This window comes from Octopus sinensis, linkage group LG1 (assembly GCF_006345805.1).
Source record: "Octopus sinensis linkage group LG1, ASM634580v1, whole genome shotgun sequence".
NCBI classification, from domain to species: domain Eukaryota; kingdom Metazoa; phylum Mollusca; class Cephalopoda; order Octopoda; family Octopodidae; genus Octopus; species Octopus sinensis.
In genome coordinates, this window is record NC_042997.1 from 191403610 (window position 1) to 191418241 (window position 14632).

General features: G+C 39.1%; 1 protein-coding gene across 2 annotated transcripts in view; it reads left to right on the plus strand.

The window, feature by feature from the left end:
• LOC115217343 (centrosomal protein of 95 kDa-like) overlaps nt 1-14632 on the plus strand; it is a 48398-nt gene that overhangs the window by 16206 nt on the left and 17560 nt on the right. For both annotated transcript variants that reach the window (XM_036507829.1, XM_029787008.2), the window contains exons 5-10: nt 1592-1664; nt 3766-3863; nt 6957-7271; nt 9744-9780; nt 10659-10751; nt 14046-14223. In XM_036507829.1, coding sequence (XP_036363722.1) covers nt 1592-1664; nt 3766-3863; nt 6957-7271; nt 9744-9780; nt 10659-10751; nt 14046-14223 — 794 coding nt within the window. The remainder of the gene's footprint in view (nt 1-1591; nt 1665-3765; nt 3864-6956; nt 7272-9743; nt 9781-10658; nt 10752-14045; nt 14224-14632) is intronic.

A 14632-nucleotide genomic window follows, 5' to 3' on the forward strand; every position in this document is an offset into this window, starting at 1 on the left:
GTTAACTGCTTCAGTTAAAACCTTCACTCATCTCAGTTATAACCTTCACTCCAATACTTTGCTAATAAAAGTTGATTAGATCAAAAGCTCTCTTTGTTAGAGTACTAGATATAGTCAATTCAATTGACTGGAATATATTATATGTCATCATCATCATCTCTTTAATGTCCAGTTTTCCATGCTCGCATCAGTTAGGCAGAATGTGGTGAGGTTTATTCAGCAATGGCACTTGTGCCGGTGGAACGTGAACAAAACATTCAAGCGAAGTCATTGCCAGTGCCGCTGGACTGACACCTGTGCAGGTGGCACGTAAAAAACACCATTTCGAGCGTGGCCGTTGCCAGTACCACCAGACTGGCCCTCGTGCAGGTGGCTTGTAAAAGCACCCACTACACTCTCAGAGTGGTTGGCGTTAGGAAGGGCATCCAGCTGTAGAAACTCTGCCAGATCAAGATAGGAGCCTGGTGCAGCCATCTGGTTCACCAGTCCTCAGTCAAATCATCCAACCCATGCTAGCATAGAAAGCAGACGTTAAACGATGATGGTGATGATGATATTTATCTCCATTCAGCTCTTGTCATTCATCATCTTCAGTTTAACTTCTACTTTTCCATGCTTGCATGGGTTGAATGGAATTTGTTGAGGCTGATTTTCTATGGCTGGATGTCCTTCCTGTTGCCAACCCTCATCTGTATTCAGGCAAGGTAAAATTTCCCCACAGTCAGCCATGTTTTCAAGAAAGATTGGAAATTAAGGACACTGCTTGCATGGTATAATATTTGTATAAAGCAATTATGTGAAGTCAAGTCAAGGAGACTAACACACACACACACACACACAATATCTGTCTGTTGATCGGTCCATCCAACTATCCATACATCCATCCACTGGGCTTCTTTCAGTTTCCATCTACCAAATCCACTCACAAGGCTTTGGTTGACCTGGAGTTATGGCCCAAGGTGCCATGCAATGGGACTTAACCCAAAACCATGTTGGTAGGAAGCAAATGTCATACCTGCACCATTTTAATATTTCTGTGCCGGTGGCACGTAAAAAGCACCCACTACACTCACGGAGTGGTTGGCGTTAGGAAGGGCATCCAGCTGTAGAAAACACTGCCAGATCAGACTGGAGCCTACAGCAGCCTTCTGGCTTACCAGACCAACCCATGCTAGCACGGAAAACAGATGTTAAACGATGATGATGATACTTAATTTATCGACCCCGAAAGGAAATGTTTCTGTTATTGTCATCATCACCAATGTTCTTTAGAAAATATAAATCTTGAGCAAGGTCAAATGAAGGACTGCAAGATGTTATGAGTTTAACCCAGCAGATCTCAAATTAGCAACTACAAGCTTGATGAGAAAACTAAATAGTGTGCATCAATATAATTCTTCTCTCTTGGCCATAATATTGTACAAGTTTCAAAAGTTTTTAAGCACAATATAATTTAATTTTATTAAATAAGGCAATTTGTCTTATTTTCAATCTTCACAGCACTCTGAGGGATTCCTCTTCTCTTCATGAGAAACATGGATTAAAGGGTCTTGACTAAAGTCTTCAACACTTGTGATTATTATATTTACAGATTTCATTCAGGATAAGGCATTTTTGGCAGACTGGATTCAACAAAAACACATAGAAGATAATAAAGAGAAGCTGTGAGTACCTTCATAAATTATTTCTCTTTGTCATAATGTGGAAGTGAATTCTAATGGCAAGCTGAGTCACCAATTCTGGTTCAGTGTCAAGTTGGAACCACTTTTAATAATAATGAGGTAAATAATAATAATAATATTAACAAGCTTACTGTATGCAGTGCTCAGATGTCCTCATTGGAAAAGGGTTAGAAGAGAGGTTGTGTCCTTGAGCAAGACTCTTTATTTCACATTTTCCAGTCCACTCAGCTGGCAAAAATGAGTTGTACCTGTATTTCAAAGGGCCGGCCTTGTCACACTCTGTGTCATGATGAATCTCCCTGAGAACTACATTAGGGGTACACATGTCTGTGGATTGCTCAGTTGCTTGCACATTAATTTCACGAGCAAGCTGTTCCTTTGATTGTATCGGCTGGGACCCTCGTCGTCGTAACCGACAGAGTGCTCCTAAAAGGAGAGAGGACAGAAAGTAGCAATAAGTCGAGTGAAAAAAGACAGCAATGGTAGCCAAAAGTGTTTGCATAGTACATAGAATAATACACAGAAAGACAGAATAGTGAACAGAAAAAGAGCCATGAAAAGGAAAGTGTACATAGGAAGCATGGAATTTTTGATGTCCTAGCAGTTAAAAATTGATGCAGGTAGTTTATTTCATGTGTCAACAATTCTGAGCATGGGAAAATATTTCTTAAATGTGTGTACAACTACTCTGAAGATTAGAGAATTAAGTGCTGGAGTACCATATTGTTGATTAGTACCTCAGTGCTTGTGTATTGCACTTGTTTGACATTTTAGTTTGGTGTATGACACAGTTGGTACTTCTGTGCTGCACATGCCACACTTTTAGTTGCTACCTCAGTGCTTGAGTACCACACTGTCAATTAGTACCTCATTGCTGGAAAACAACATGACTAGCTAGAAGATAATTATTCCCTGCCTGGTGAAAATGCCTGAACAGAGGCACCACCTCCTACAAACGAAACAAGATTGCAAGGGCACAAAGTAAACACAAACTACACAAATCCAGCTCCAACTCTTTACCTCCAGTCCCAACAGACCATCATTGCCTGACCTGTGGCAGAGCCTTCTGAGCATGCATTGGATTGATTGGCCACAGCCAGAAACACTGTGTCCCATCTTCTCCCATATGATGTCCTTGGTCATTGTCAACAATAACAGATGAATTAATAATAATGATAATAATAATGGTTTCAAATTTTGCCACAAGGGCAGCAATTTGTGGGGAGGAGATGAGTCGATTACATTGACCCCAGTGTTCAACAGGTACTTATTTTGTCAACCCCGAAAGGATGAAAGTTGAAGTTGACCTTAGTGGAACTTGAACTCACAATGAAGCGACAGGCAAAATACTGTTAAACCTCTCATCTAGCACACTAACGATTCTGCCAGCTCATCGCCTTTAATAATAAAAATTATCATTATCACCATCATCATCATCGTTTAACGTCTGCTTTCCATGCTAGCATGGGTTGGATGATTTGACTGAGGACTGGCGAACCACATGGCTGCACCAGGCAGAGTTTCTACAGCTGGATGCCCTTCCTTACGCCAACCACTCTGAGAATGTAGTAGGTGCTTTTACATGCCACCGACACGAGGGTCAGTCAGGCGGTACTGGCAACAGCCACAGTCAAATGGTGTTTTATGAATAATAATAATACTAATAATATTAATAATAATAATAATCCTTATTAATTAGACTGTTGGTTGAAGGTTTATTAATAAAATACCTCACAGCTGGTTGGAGGTTAATAACTGGAATACCAGACTTGTAGTTTTTGATAATGCTGGAAGTACCTTACTGTTGGCATAGTAATAGACTGTCAGAAAATTTGTGACTTTGTCCTCGAATATCAGGCACATGGCTAGTGTCTAAGTGTTAGGATGTTATCCTGATAATTGGGCATCCCATTTGGAGTTAAGTTTGACTCTTGTTTTACCCAAGATTCTAATATAATGCAAATTTTACCAGTTATCACAATCTGTTGTATTCTAATATTGAAAGAATAAAATACATGTTGTTGGTTACCTTAAATTGTTTATATTACTATTATACTGAGAACTTTATTCTTGTCTTATCTAGTTCTTCTCCAGGAGCAACATCTGGCTATACTCGCTTTGCTTGGCAGGACAGCACCACAGTAGCAGAAAAGGAAGATGATCGGAAGATATTTGAGCCAGGTTTGCTAATTTTAATATCTCGTTATTATTCTGGATAACGGAATTGGTAGAACATTGAACAAAATACTTTGTAGTGTAAGGTAGTATATGTTCTAAGTCACAATCCTGCTTTGCTCTTCAACCTTCAGAGGATGATGAAATATTTAAGCATTGGGGTCAATACAATATATACAATCCATGGAAAACAGAGTTTAGACGATGAATATATATACACATATTCGAGCAGGGTCGTTACCAGTGCCACCGGACTGGCTACCATGCAGGTAGCACGTAAAAACACATTTTGAGCATGGTCATTGCCAGAACTACCTGACTGGCCCTCATGCCGGTGGCACATAAAAAGCACCCACTACACTCTCAGAGGGGTTGGCATTAGGAAGGGCATCCAGCTGTAGAAACTTTGCAAGATCAGATTGAGCCTGTTGCAGCCTCTGGCTCACCAGTCCTCAGTCAAGCCGTCCAACCCAGCATGGAAAGCGGATGTAAAACGATGATGATGATGGTATACACATATATGAGGGTGGTTCAGAAAGTAATGCAATTTTAATTTGTATTACTTTTCCTTCACCCTCACATATATGAGGGTCTGTCAGTCCGGGTTTTGTCTCCATTAATAGGGGTCGCTGGATCTACCTCAGTGCCATAGCAACCACCTTCACACCATCTCACCAGCTTTCCCGGTTTTGGGCACCCTCCTTTTTCAAACTACTTTGAAATAAACTACCTTGTACGAGTATGCAATACACACACACACACCCTCTGCATGTGGTACCATAACAAGATACTGCATCATCAGTCCAGTCACTAAAACCAGTAAAAGAAGGAAAGGGTATTCATATTGCTTTTTTACTTCGGCACATCACCACAAATTTTTGTGGTTGGGTTAGACATAATTTGATTAAACACAGTACTTGAGTAGTGCTTACTTCCTCAATCCTCAGAGGAGAGTTAAAGTCAGTTTCACAGGGATTTGAACTCTAAGCAAAAATTGACATAAATAAATAAATACAACAAAGCATTCAGTTCTCTAATTAACCATTTCTGCCATTTCATTGTCTTTGTTAATGACATAAATTACCCTCCTCATTCACCTCATTTAATGTCTGTTTTCCATGCTGGCATGGGTTGGTCAGTTTGAGAGAATCCAGCAAACCACAGGACCGCATTGAGCTCCATAGTCAGCTTTGGCATAGTTTCTTCTGCTGGGTACCCCTCCTAACACCAAAGATCTCCCTAATGCCACTGCTCATATTAATGACGTGCAAAATGCGCCCCCCTCCTCCAATAGACGGTGCTGAATTGTCAAATATTTAAACCAAATTTTCTCAAAACAACTTGTCCGACCATCCCATAGGCCACCCCTTTGAGAAACACCGATTTAACCTAAATTTGAGACACCAGCAAAAGAAGAAATAAAGATAGACTTTTTTTCTATTCTAAAGGAAAACGATTTTATTCACACAAATATGCAACCGAAGAGTTTAAAGTACCAGTAATGATAAGGCTGTTGACTGGGAGAACACAAACATGGTTTAAACAGTAAGTTTGGCAGGAAAGAAACATGTCTTTAAGCAGTACAAAAACAACAAAAAATGGAAGGTGCAGTTATGTACAGGTTGACGGAAGAAAAGCAGGACAAAAATGGCTTTATCAATCGCATTCTCACCTGGAATCGATTTTTGTAATTTTTTCAAGACTTACATACGCCCTGACACCGTCGGTATCTACATATCAAATTTGAATGCAATCGGACGGAGGATGCCCGAGATCCTAGAAGACACACACAGAGACAGACAGAACAGATTTTATATAATAGATGTAAACAATATGCTTTTGATTATCATCATCATTTAATGTTCATTGTCCATGTTGGCATGGGTTGGGCAGTTTGACCAGGGCTGGCAAGCTGGAAGGCTGCACCAGACAATAATACAAACTAGTTATTGCTATTGTTGTTTTGTACCAAACATCATTGTTGATCTTGGTGACCTATGATATAAGGCATTCCTGCTGTGACCATCCTCTTATTTTTTTCCCAGACACTATAATTAAGACTACATTCTGTAGTATGTCCTTCCTTTTATAAGTTGTTAAGATCTGATGCGAATGAGATTTGGTTGCTATTTCTAGCAGGTAGAGAGACCATGTAGAATCATATATTGAAATAGTGGCTTGTATGTGTATGCATAAGCATGTGTTTACATTGTGTGTGTGTGACATGCATGCATGTGAGAGTTGTAGCTACATTTAGTTGTCCAATGACAATAATACTTATGTCTCAACAAATTGGGGGGAACCTATACAATGTTGTTCAGCTTGCTAGAAATAGCAGCCAAATCTCACTCAAATTATCTTGCTGTCTTAAAGGAAAGACACATTGAATAATGTTATCCTGGGTATTTTGTATAAAAAAAAAATGAAAGGAAGTAGGATGATCATTGTTAGAATGTTGTTGGTTATAAGTCTATTGGTGTAGACTTGGGTTAAACAACATCAGCAACAAATGCTGTCTTTTAAACTTCTTCAATCACTGAACTTTCTTATTTATTTCATATATCTTCCCTTACTACTACCCACTCCTTTGAGGGTATAAAGTGATGGTGGGGATGGTAAGGTACACCTAACAGGTAATAAATATATGTGTATGTAAGTTTGTATGTCTGTACTTATGTATACTCATACTCACACATATACAATATATGCTATCTATAACTAGTCTTAATTATCCTATTGCATACCCTGACTACCTCAATTATTTATCTATTCATTTCTCAGTTAACAGTATGCCTACCCTACTTGTACCATCATTTTTCCTTACCCAGAAGAATTTGTATTGCTTTGAGGATTTTAGCTGAGGATCCTTTCCATCTTATCTTCTGCACACAGCACACATCTATTCATCTCTACTACAACATCTCCACAATTACAACAGACCTCCATTAATTGGTGTAACCCTTAAATTTTGTAGCTATTTCGAAGAAGGAAGGGATTTTCTATGATAAATCTGTTCATTGTCTGTGTATCTGTACCATACAGAAGATGTCCTGTATTATTCTTTCATTCATTCAGTGTTTTTCTTTTACTTTCATAAAGATATACTCAATCGTACGATGACACTTGGATCATACCATGTCCCAGATGTTACTGAGCCAGTTCCATCAGTACCAGGTCAAACTCCAGACATTCTTGATCAACCTACATATCCACCAAAGAAAGTAAAAAAAAGTGTTAAAATTCAAAGTAAAGAGAAACAAGATTTTGTGCCGTTATTTTTACCAACATCTAATCCTCCAGAATATATCACCAAAGTTCATTCCTCTTGCCAAACCGTACCATTTTATGATGAACCATTGAAAGATAAGAATTATCAGGAAGATTTAAATGGTCCTCGGAAGATTATTGGTTCAGGTAAAATTCTTAGAAATCATCATCATCAGCATCGTTTAATGTCTGCTTTCCATGCTAGCATGGGTTGGACGGTTCAACTGGGGTTTGGGAAGCCAGGAGGCTGCACCAGGCCCAGTCTGATCTGGCAGAGTTTCTACGGCTGGATGCCCTTCCTAATGCCAACCACTCCATGACTGTAGTGGGTGCTTTTTACGTGACAAGTTTATTATAGTGATTAAATTGGTTACTAGGGCTCAAAATATTAATTATTTGCTCCCATGCTGGTGGCACATAAAGAGCATCATTTGAGCTTGGTTGATGCCAGTGCCGCCTGACTGGCCCCTGTGCCGGTAGCATGTAAAAAGCATCCACTACACTCTCGGAGTGGTCGGCATTAGGAATGGCATCCAGATCAGACTGCAGCCTGGTGCAGCCTCCTGGCTTGCCAATCCTCAGTCAAACTGTCCAACCCATGCCAGCATAGAAAGTGGACATTAAACGATGATGATGTGTGTGTCAGGCATGATTGTAAGGTTATTAGTGCAATACCCAGTGATATATTGTAGCCTTGAGCAAGACTCTTTATTTCACATTGCTCCAGTCCACCCGACTGGCAAAAATGAGTTGAACCTATAATTCAAAGAGCAACTCTTGTCACATTCTGTATCACTCTGAATCTCTCTGAGAACTACATAAAAAGGGTACACATGTCTGTGGAGTACTCGGCCGCTTGCAGGTTAATTTCACGAGCAGGTTGTTTGTTGATTGGGTCAACTGGAATATTCATTGTCATAGCTGACAGAGTACTAGCTATTGTTGTTACGAAGGTGCACAGCTTAGTGGTTAGAGCATTTGAAATAGGTATTTCATCTGCTGTTATGTTCTGAGTTCAAATTCCACCGAGGTCAATTTTACCTTTCATCCTTTCAGGGTCAATAAATTAAGTACCAGTTACGCACTGGAGTCGATGTAATCAACTTAATCCCTTTGCCTGTCCTTGTTTGTCCCCTCTGTGTTTAGCCCCCTGTAGGCAATAAAGAAATAAGAATTGTTAGTGCACTGGAGGAAATGCTTAGTGTTATTTCACCTGTCACTATGTTCTGAGTTTAAATTCTGCCAAGGTTGACTTTGCCATTCATCCTTTTGGGTTTGATGAATTAAGTACCTGTCAAGTACTGGGGTCTATGTAATTGACTATCCTCCTCCCCACAAATTCCAGGCCTTGTGCCTATATTAGAAAGGATTATCTAAAACTTATGCAGACATGGCTGTGGGGTTAAAAAGTTCACTTGGCAACTGCATGGTTTCGAGTTCAGTCTTACTGCACCGCACCTTTAGCAAGTGTCTTCTACTCCAGCCCTGGGTTGACTAATGCCTTGTGAGTGATTTGGTATTTGTAAGCCCTGTAAAATAACTCAGTGTCACACTGAATCTCCTTGAGAACTACATTAAGAGTATGTGTGTCTGTGAAGTGCTCAGCCGCTCGCATGTTAATTTCATGAGCAGGCTGTTCGATTGATCACATCAACTGGAACACATATCATTGTAACTGATGGAGTGCCTCAATATATATATATACACCAAGCTATTTTTGTTGTCGCAACATAGCACAGCCGTGCTATGGCATACTTCAACCAATCAGAGCTGGGCACATATTAATATCAGAAGCAGTTATCTGCCCCATAGGTAAGCTCATGTTTTTTAACAGTTAGCAGAAGAATACAAGACAAACTGCATCGGTTCTCCAAAGATGGGATCTGCCTTTTGTCTTTCTCCCCAACTTAGCACCACAGACTTCTGAATCATATTCAGCCCTCAATGCTGACTACATCATGGACATCCTATTTCGTTTTTGTCAACTTTGCCTTGCGAGCACCTTTTCAGTTAGTCTCTATCAACACAATGCTACCTATATCATGAGTGGTTTATTTCCATCTAAGCTAGCTTTTAATGATTTCCAACAAAATCATTTGTTCACTCATAAGTTTTATCTCTTTTCTCTAACTCTTACACATACATCTTTAATAAAAATTTCAATGTTTTGTTCAAAAACTTCCTTTTGATATTCATTTACACATGCTTCTCAAAAGCACATTTAATGGACTTCTCCATTAACACTTTCATACATTAAATCAGAGGCCCACAGACAAGCTGTTTTCAAGGCCCTGCTTATCTATCGCATTCTGGATCCTTTGCCTCAGTGAAGCTCATTACGGCTAGATTCTTCTAGCCAACTCGAGGCATTGCATCATTGACTAGCCTCGATCTTGCTTCTATTTCCCAAGGTTGATGGTGCATACACACATTCATGCTCCCTTCGGCACCTTCAGCACACCAGACGCACATTCCGTCACATTCACTTGATCTTGTGGGACCCTGGCCTGTCAGTCAAGGATACGCTTACATTTCACATTGGTGACTTTTATGTTGCTTACATTCTACACTGGCTTCCATACTAAGCTAATGACTTACTACTGTGTATTACTTTTTCAGACACAAAACCATCTTTATTTCCAACAAATATTAGAAGGTTAGTATTGTATTTTTCACAATCTTCTCATTTTATTTACAAAATGTTTCATAATGCAGCTATGTAAAGTGTCCTACTTCTGCTCCAATGCAGGTAGTTGAGATAGACCAAGGAGGATTTGGAATAAAGTCGTTAGATGGTACCAGAGAACCATGAGTTTATCAGATAAAATGATATAGGATTAACCCTTCTTTGGCATTCAGATTACTGTCTCAAATGCCTATTTATTCACATTGTTTTGAAAGAATCTTGCATCATCTCATAGCTTTGAGATTTCAATGATGTGGTTATTTATTTTTAGAACATAGTAGGGTGAGAGCCCAAATCTAGCCAGTTTAAACATAAAACAGGTAAAATATTTTGACCTGATATGGCTGGTTTACCACTGTGCCAAAAGAGACATAGAAATACCAAGATGATAATGTTTGAAGTAAGTGTCGATATTGTTTAAATGGTATTTTTCCAAATTCTAAGGCAGTGAGCTGGCAGAAACGTTAGCACGCCGGGCGAAATGCTGAGCGGTATTTCGTCTGCCGTTACGTTCTGAGTTCAAATTCCGCCGAGGTCAACTTTGGCTTTCATCCTTTCGGGGTCGATTAAATAAGTACCAGTTACGCACTGGGGTCGATGTAATCGACTTAATCCGTGTGTCTGTCCTTGTTTGTTCCCTCTATGTTTAGCCCCTTGTGGGTAGTAAAGAAATAGGTATTTTTCCTTATAAAATCTGAAAATTAGTCAAGATTCTCAGATAGATTTTTTTTTCTGTTTTCTTTTTCGTTCTTTAAAACGTTTTTGTTAATTGCCTGGTTTATTTACTTGTTTTCAGTCAGTCATTTTCAGCAGACATTAACCCTGATTTGATGCTTATGTTCTTGTAGAAATTCTGACTCATCAACTCAAACGGAGAAAGCCTTCTATCCTGAATCGAATGATATCTTAGAGCAATACAGACCTGGACGCAGTACAAATCAGTAAGTGAATAAAATTTTACAGAAAGTCTAGAGTATTAGTAAAATAATGTTATCATCTGTTGTGTCTGGGGAGAGTCATTTTCTTTTTATGCCTTATTATGTAATACACTCGCTGGTAAAATTTCCACTTTTTTCTTATTTTTATTTTCCTAAAATTTTTGTTGCGTCTTGCAACCTTTTCAATAGTTTTGAGTCAAAATTTTCGTTGCGTCTTGCAATCTTTTCAGTAGTCTTGACTATTGAAAAGGTTGCAACACTCAACGAAAATTTTAGGACAATAAAAATAAGAAAAAAGTGGAAATTTTACTGGTGAGTGTGTTACATAATAAGGCACAAAAAGAAAATGACTCTCCCCAGACACAACAGAATATGCTTCAATACACGAACTCATATAAAGAATCTTGCAAACCAAATCCAAAAATGAAATGTTATCATCATCATCATCATTTAACACTTGTTTTCCAAATCCCGTGATGTCACCTTCACTTCTGACAACACCAAAGCCCATCGTTGTCACTGGAAATCTCATCTGCGTGACTCTAGGCATGTCATTAGATGAGACAGGAAGCCATCTGTTGTTCTGGGAGTTGATCTGGTCTTGGCAGAAATTCTTCTCGCTGGAGAAGAACCACAGCATATGTAGTTCCAGTGGGTGTTTCAACTTGTTGATCAGCTTCTTGGCGTGTTTAAGTCGCATATCCTGCATTGCCTTGGACAGAAACTTTCCATATTGATCTTGTATGCAAAGTAGGAAATATCCTTCTGTGCCACCAGCCTGATGAGCTTTCCATCCACACCTTTGCATTGAATTGCTGGGATCATTGTTGATGATCTCCTGGATTTCAGCGATGAATTCCAACATTCTGATGGTATCAGATCGACAATCATGGCTCTTCCTCTCTGCTGTCTCCTTGTAGTTGAATTCTGAATCTTCCCGCTCCTTTCTGACCTCTTCCACCATCCTTCTGCTGACATTGAAGAAGTCTGAAATCTCCTTTTTTGTCCTTCTGATGCAGATTCCAAGGACTCCATGCCTCTTCCACAAATTGGAGGCTTCAAAATTTTCGATTGTCAATTATTCTGCAAAAAAATAAAACACAAATGGTTATTAAGAAGAAAAAGACCAACAAGAAAAGTAAATAGAATATACATAAAGTTAGCAGTTGATAATTGCAAACAAATACTGACCACACCCTGTGTGTGTATATATATATGTATATATATATATATATATATATATATATATAACAGATCGCCATGTTGATTCGCTAGCTTCTGCACGCATTTTTTTCTCTCCTTGTTTCTTTCCGTGTTTCTTTTCTGTGTATCTTTCTGTTGAAGAGCGTAGGCTCGAAACGTAAAAGACTTGTTTTATTTATATTCCTGAGCGGCATACTAATACAATTGTTTGTTTGTATTCCACCTGCCTTCGTCTTTTGTTTATTTTCATAAAGCTTCCCGTTTTATATATATATATATATACACATATATATGAGAATATTGTAGTTCGTTTGAAGCATTGTGTATTGTTTGTAAACAATAATAATAAATAGTAATAATGTGTTTTGAATGACACAACAGTGCACTATAATAACAACAATGGACTATAATAACTGGTGTCATTTAATCATTTATAGTCTGATATAGTATTTCAGAATATAAAAATTCCTTCTTCAGATATCCCTAGGGATTGATTGGGAAAATCAATTGTAGCACTGACTCGATCAATCTCCAGGGATATCTGAAGAAGGAATTTTTATATTCCAAAATATTATATCAGACTATGGATGATTAAATTACACCAGTTATTATAGTGCACTGTTGTGCCATTCAAAACACATTATTACTGTTTATCATACATATATATAATTTTGACAAAACAAGTACAGCTCAATGCTAAATATTTTGGTATTTGGATCATGATTTCTCGTTCTGGCAAAAAGCCTCAACCTTCATCAGCAAGTTTTACCCACTGAGAAAACTGAAAAATTTTTTCCAGTTGGTAAAAGGAATTCCAACCACGTGTCATGGTTTGATACCCCAACAGCCCTTTTATAGGATCCAGTGGCTAAAGACATCATCAGGAGGAACTACGTCTGGTTTCATTCACTACTCCTCTACCATTTTCAACATGCTCCACCCCCTTTTGGGGGTGTCATCAGCTCTGGTGTTGAGTGCATTTTTTTCTTTCTCTTTTCTTTTGTTCTTTGGTTTCTTCAATGCAGTGTCAATGAATGTCAGCATCCCTTTAAATATATGCAGGTAGGCTCCAGCAGCCAGCATCACCTAACTGTCATGTGACACTGTCTAAGCTTCAACTGACCAATAGAAGGGAAGGGCATGTAGTTTTGGCCCATGCCCTCCCTAAACCTGCCTTTCAACAGTGTTGTGTTAGTTTCAGTTCCTGCAGCCAGAGCCAACCAGCTGTTTGGTAGTACAAGCCTTTGAACCAGGAGCAGGGCATGCTATGAAATAAGATTGCTACCTTGGCCTACCTGTCAGTCAGTGATGCTGCTTAAGTATCAGCCAGCCTCACCTAGCAGTGCTATTTCCCAGTCCGCATGTTATGGCTTTCAAGCCATTTTGGGTCTTCTCGTTTCAGTCACTTGCTGATGAAGGCTGGGGCTTTTTTGCCAGAACTAGAAATCACAGTTTGACTGGGGACTGGTGAACCAGATGGCTACACCAGGTTCCAATTCTGGTGCAGCCATCTGGTTCACCAGTCCCCAGTCAAACCATCCAAACCATGCCAGCATGGAAAACAGGTGTTAAACGATGATGATGATCATGGAACAACCCTAGTTCTTTTTTTTTTTTAAGCTTGTTATTTATTCTGTCAGTCTCTTGCCAAACTGTTAAGTTACGGGGACATAAACACACCAAGGACCAGTGGTGGGGGACAAACACATACACACACACACACACACTCACATAACAAGCTTCTTTTAGTTTCCATCTACCAAATCCATTCAAAGCTTTGATTGGTTTGAGGCTATATTAGAAGACACTTACTCAAGGTGCCATGCAGTGGGTCTGAACCCAGAACCATGTGGTTGGGAAGCAAACTTCTTACCACACAGCTGTGCCTCTCTATGTGTCTATGTACGAGGAGTGTATGAAAAGTCTTAAGCCTTAATAAAACAAAACATGGTACAAAACTTCTGATGAAGGTTCAAGATTTCAAAACTCAGAGGCCTTCAAGGCCCAGAACTTTTCATACATGCCCTCATATAAAAAAATAAACTGAAGTTCTGTCTGCATTTGCATCATGTTATGTCTTTGCTTATTCTCTAGACTATTGGATATGATTGAGTCAGCATTAAAACAACTGCAAATTGAAAGTCAACCAACATGCTATGACAAGATTCCTCAGAAACAAGTACACTTTGAAGACGTATACAAACCTAAGGAGAAATGTTTCCATCAGAACCCTATTGTCTCTCGTGATTGGAAGAAAAATAAACAATTACAAGTAAGGAACCTTCTTTTTTTTATGCTATTAGCAGAGAATACCCTCCATCAGGCATTTGCCATATTCGGAACGCCTTATTTTCCTGGGCATGGATACATTGAAACTCCGACGTCAGCAGCTGACTTGGCAGACACCCATAAAATTATTAACCATCTTACTAATAATAACCCTGAGCACCTTTTCAAACTCCATCTGTCTAACACCTGTGGACATGTTTACAAAGTCAGAAAAACAGCACAGCTCCTATGACTTTGGAAACATTTTTTCACTCTAAGAGTTGCTGAAGCATGGAACAAACTGCCGGCATCAGTTGTTAGTTGTCGGAGCACTGCATCCTTCAAAACTGCCATGCTTCCTGAGATTCACCAACACTACACCTGATTTCCTCCCCTCCATACACACGCAAGCA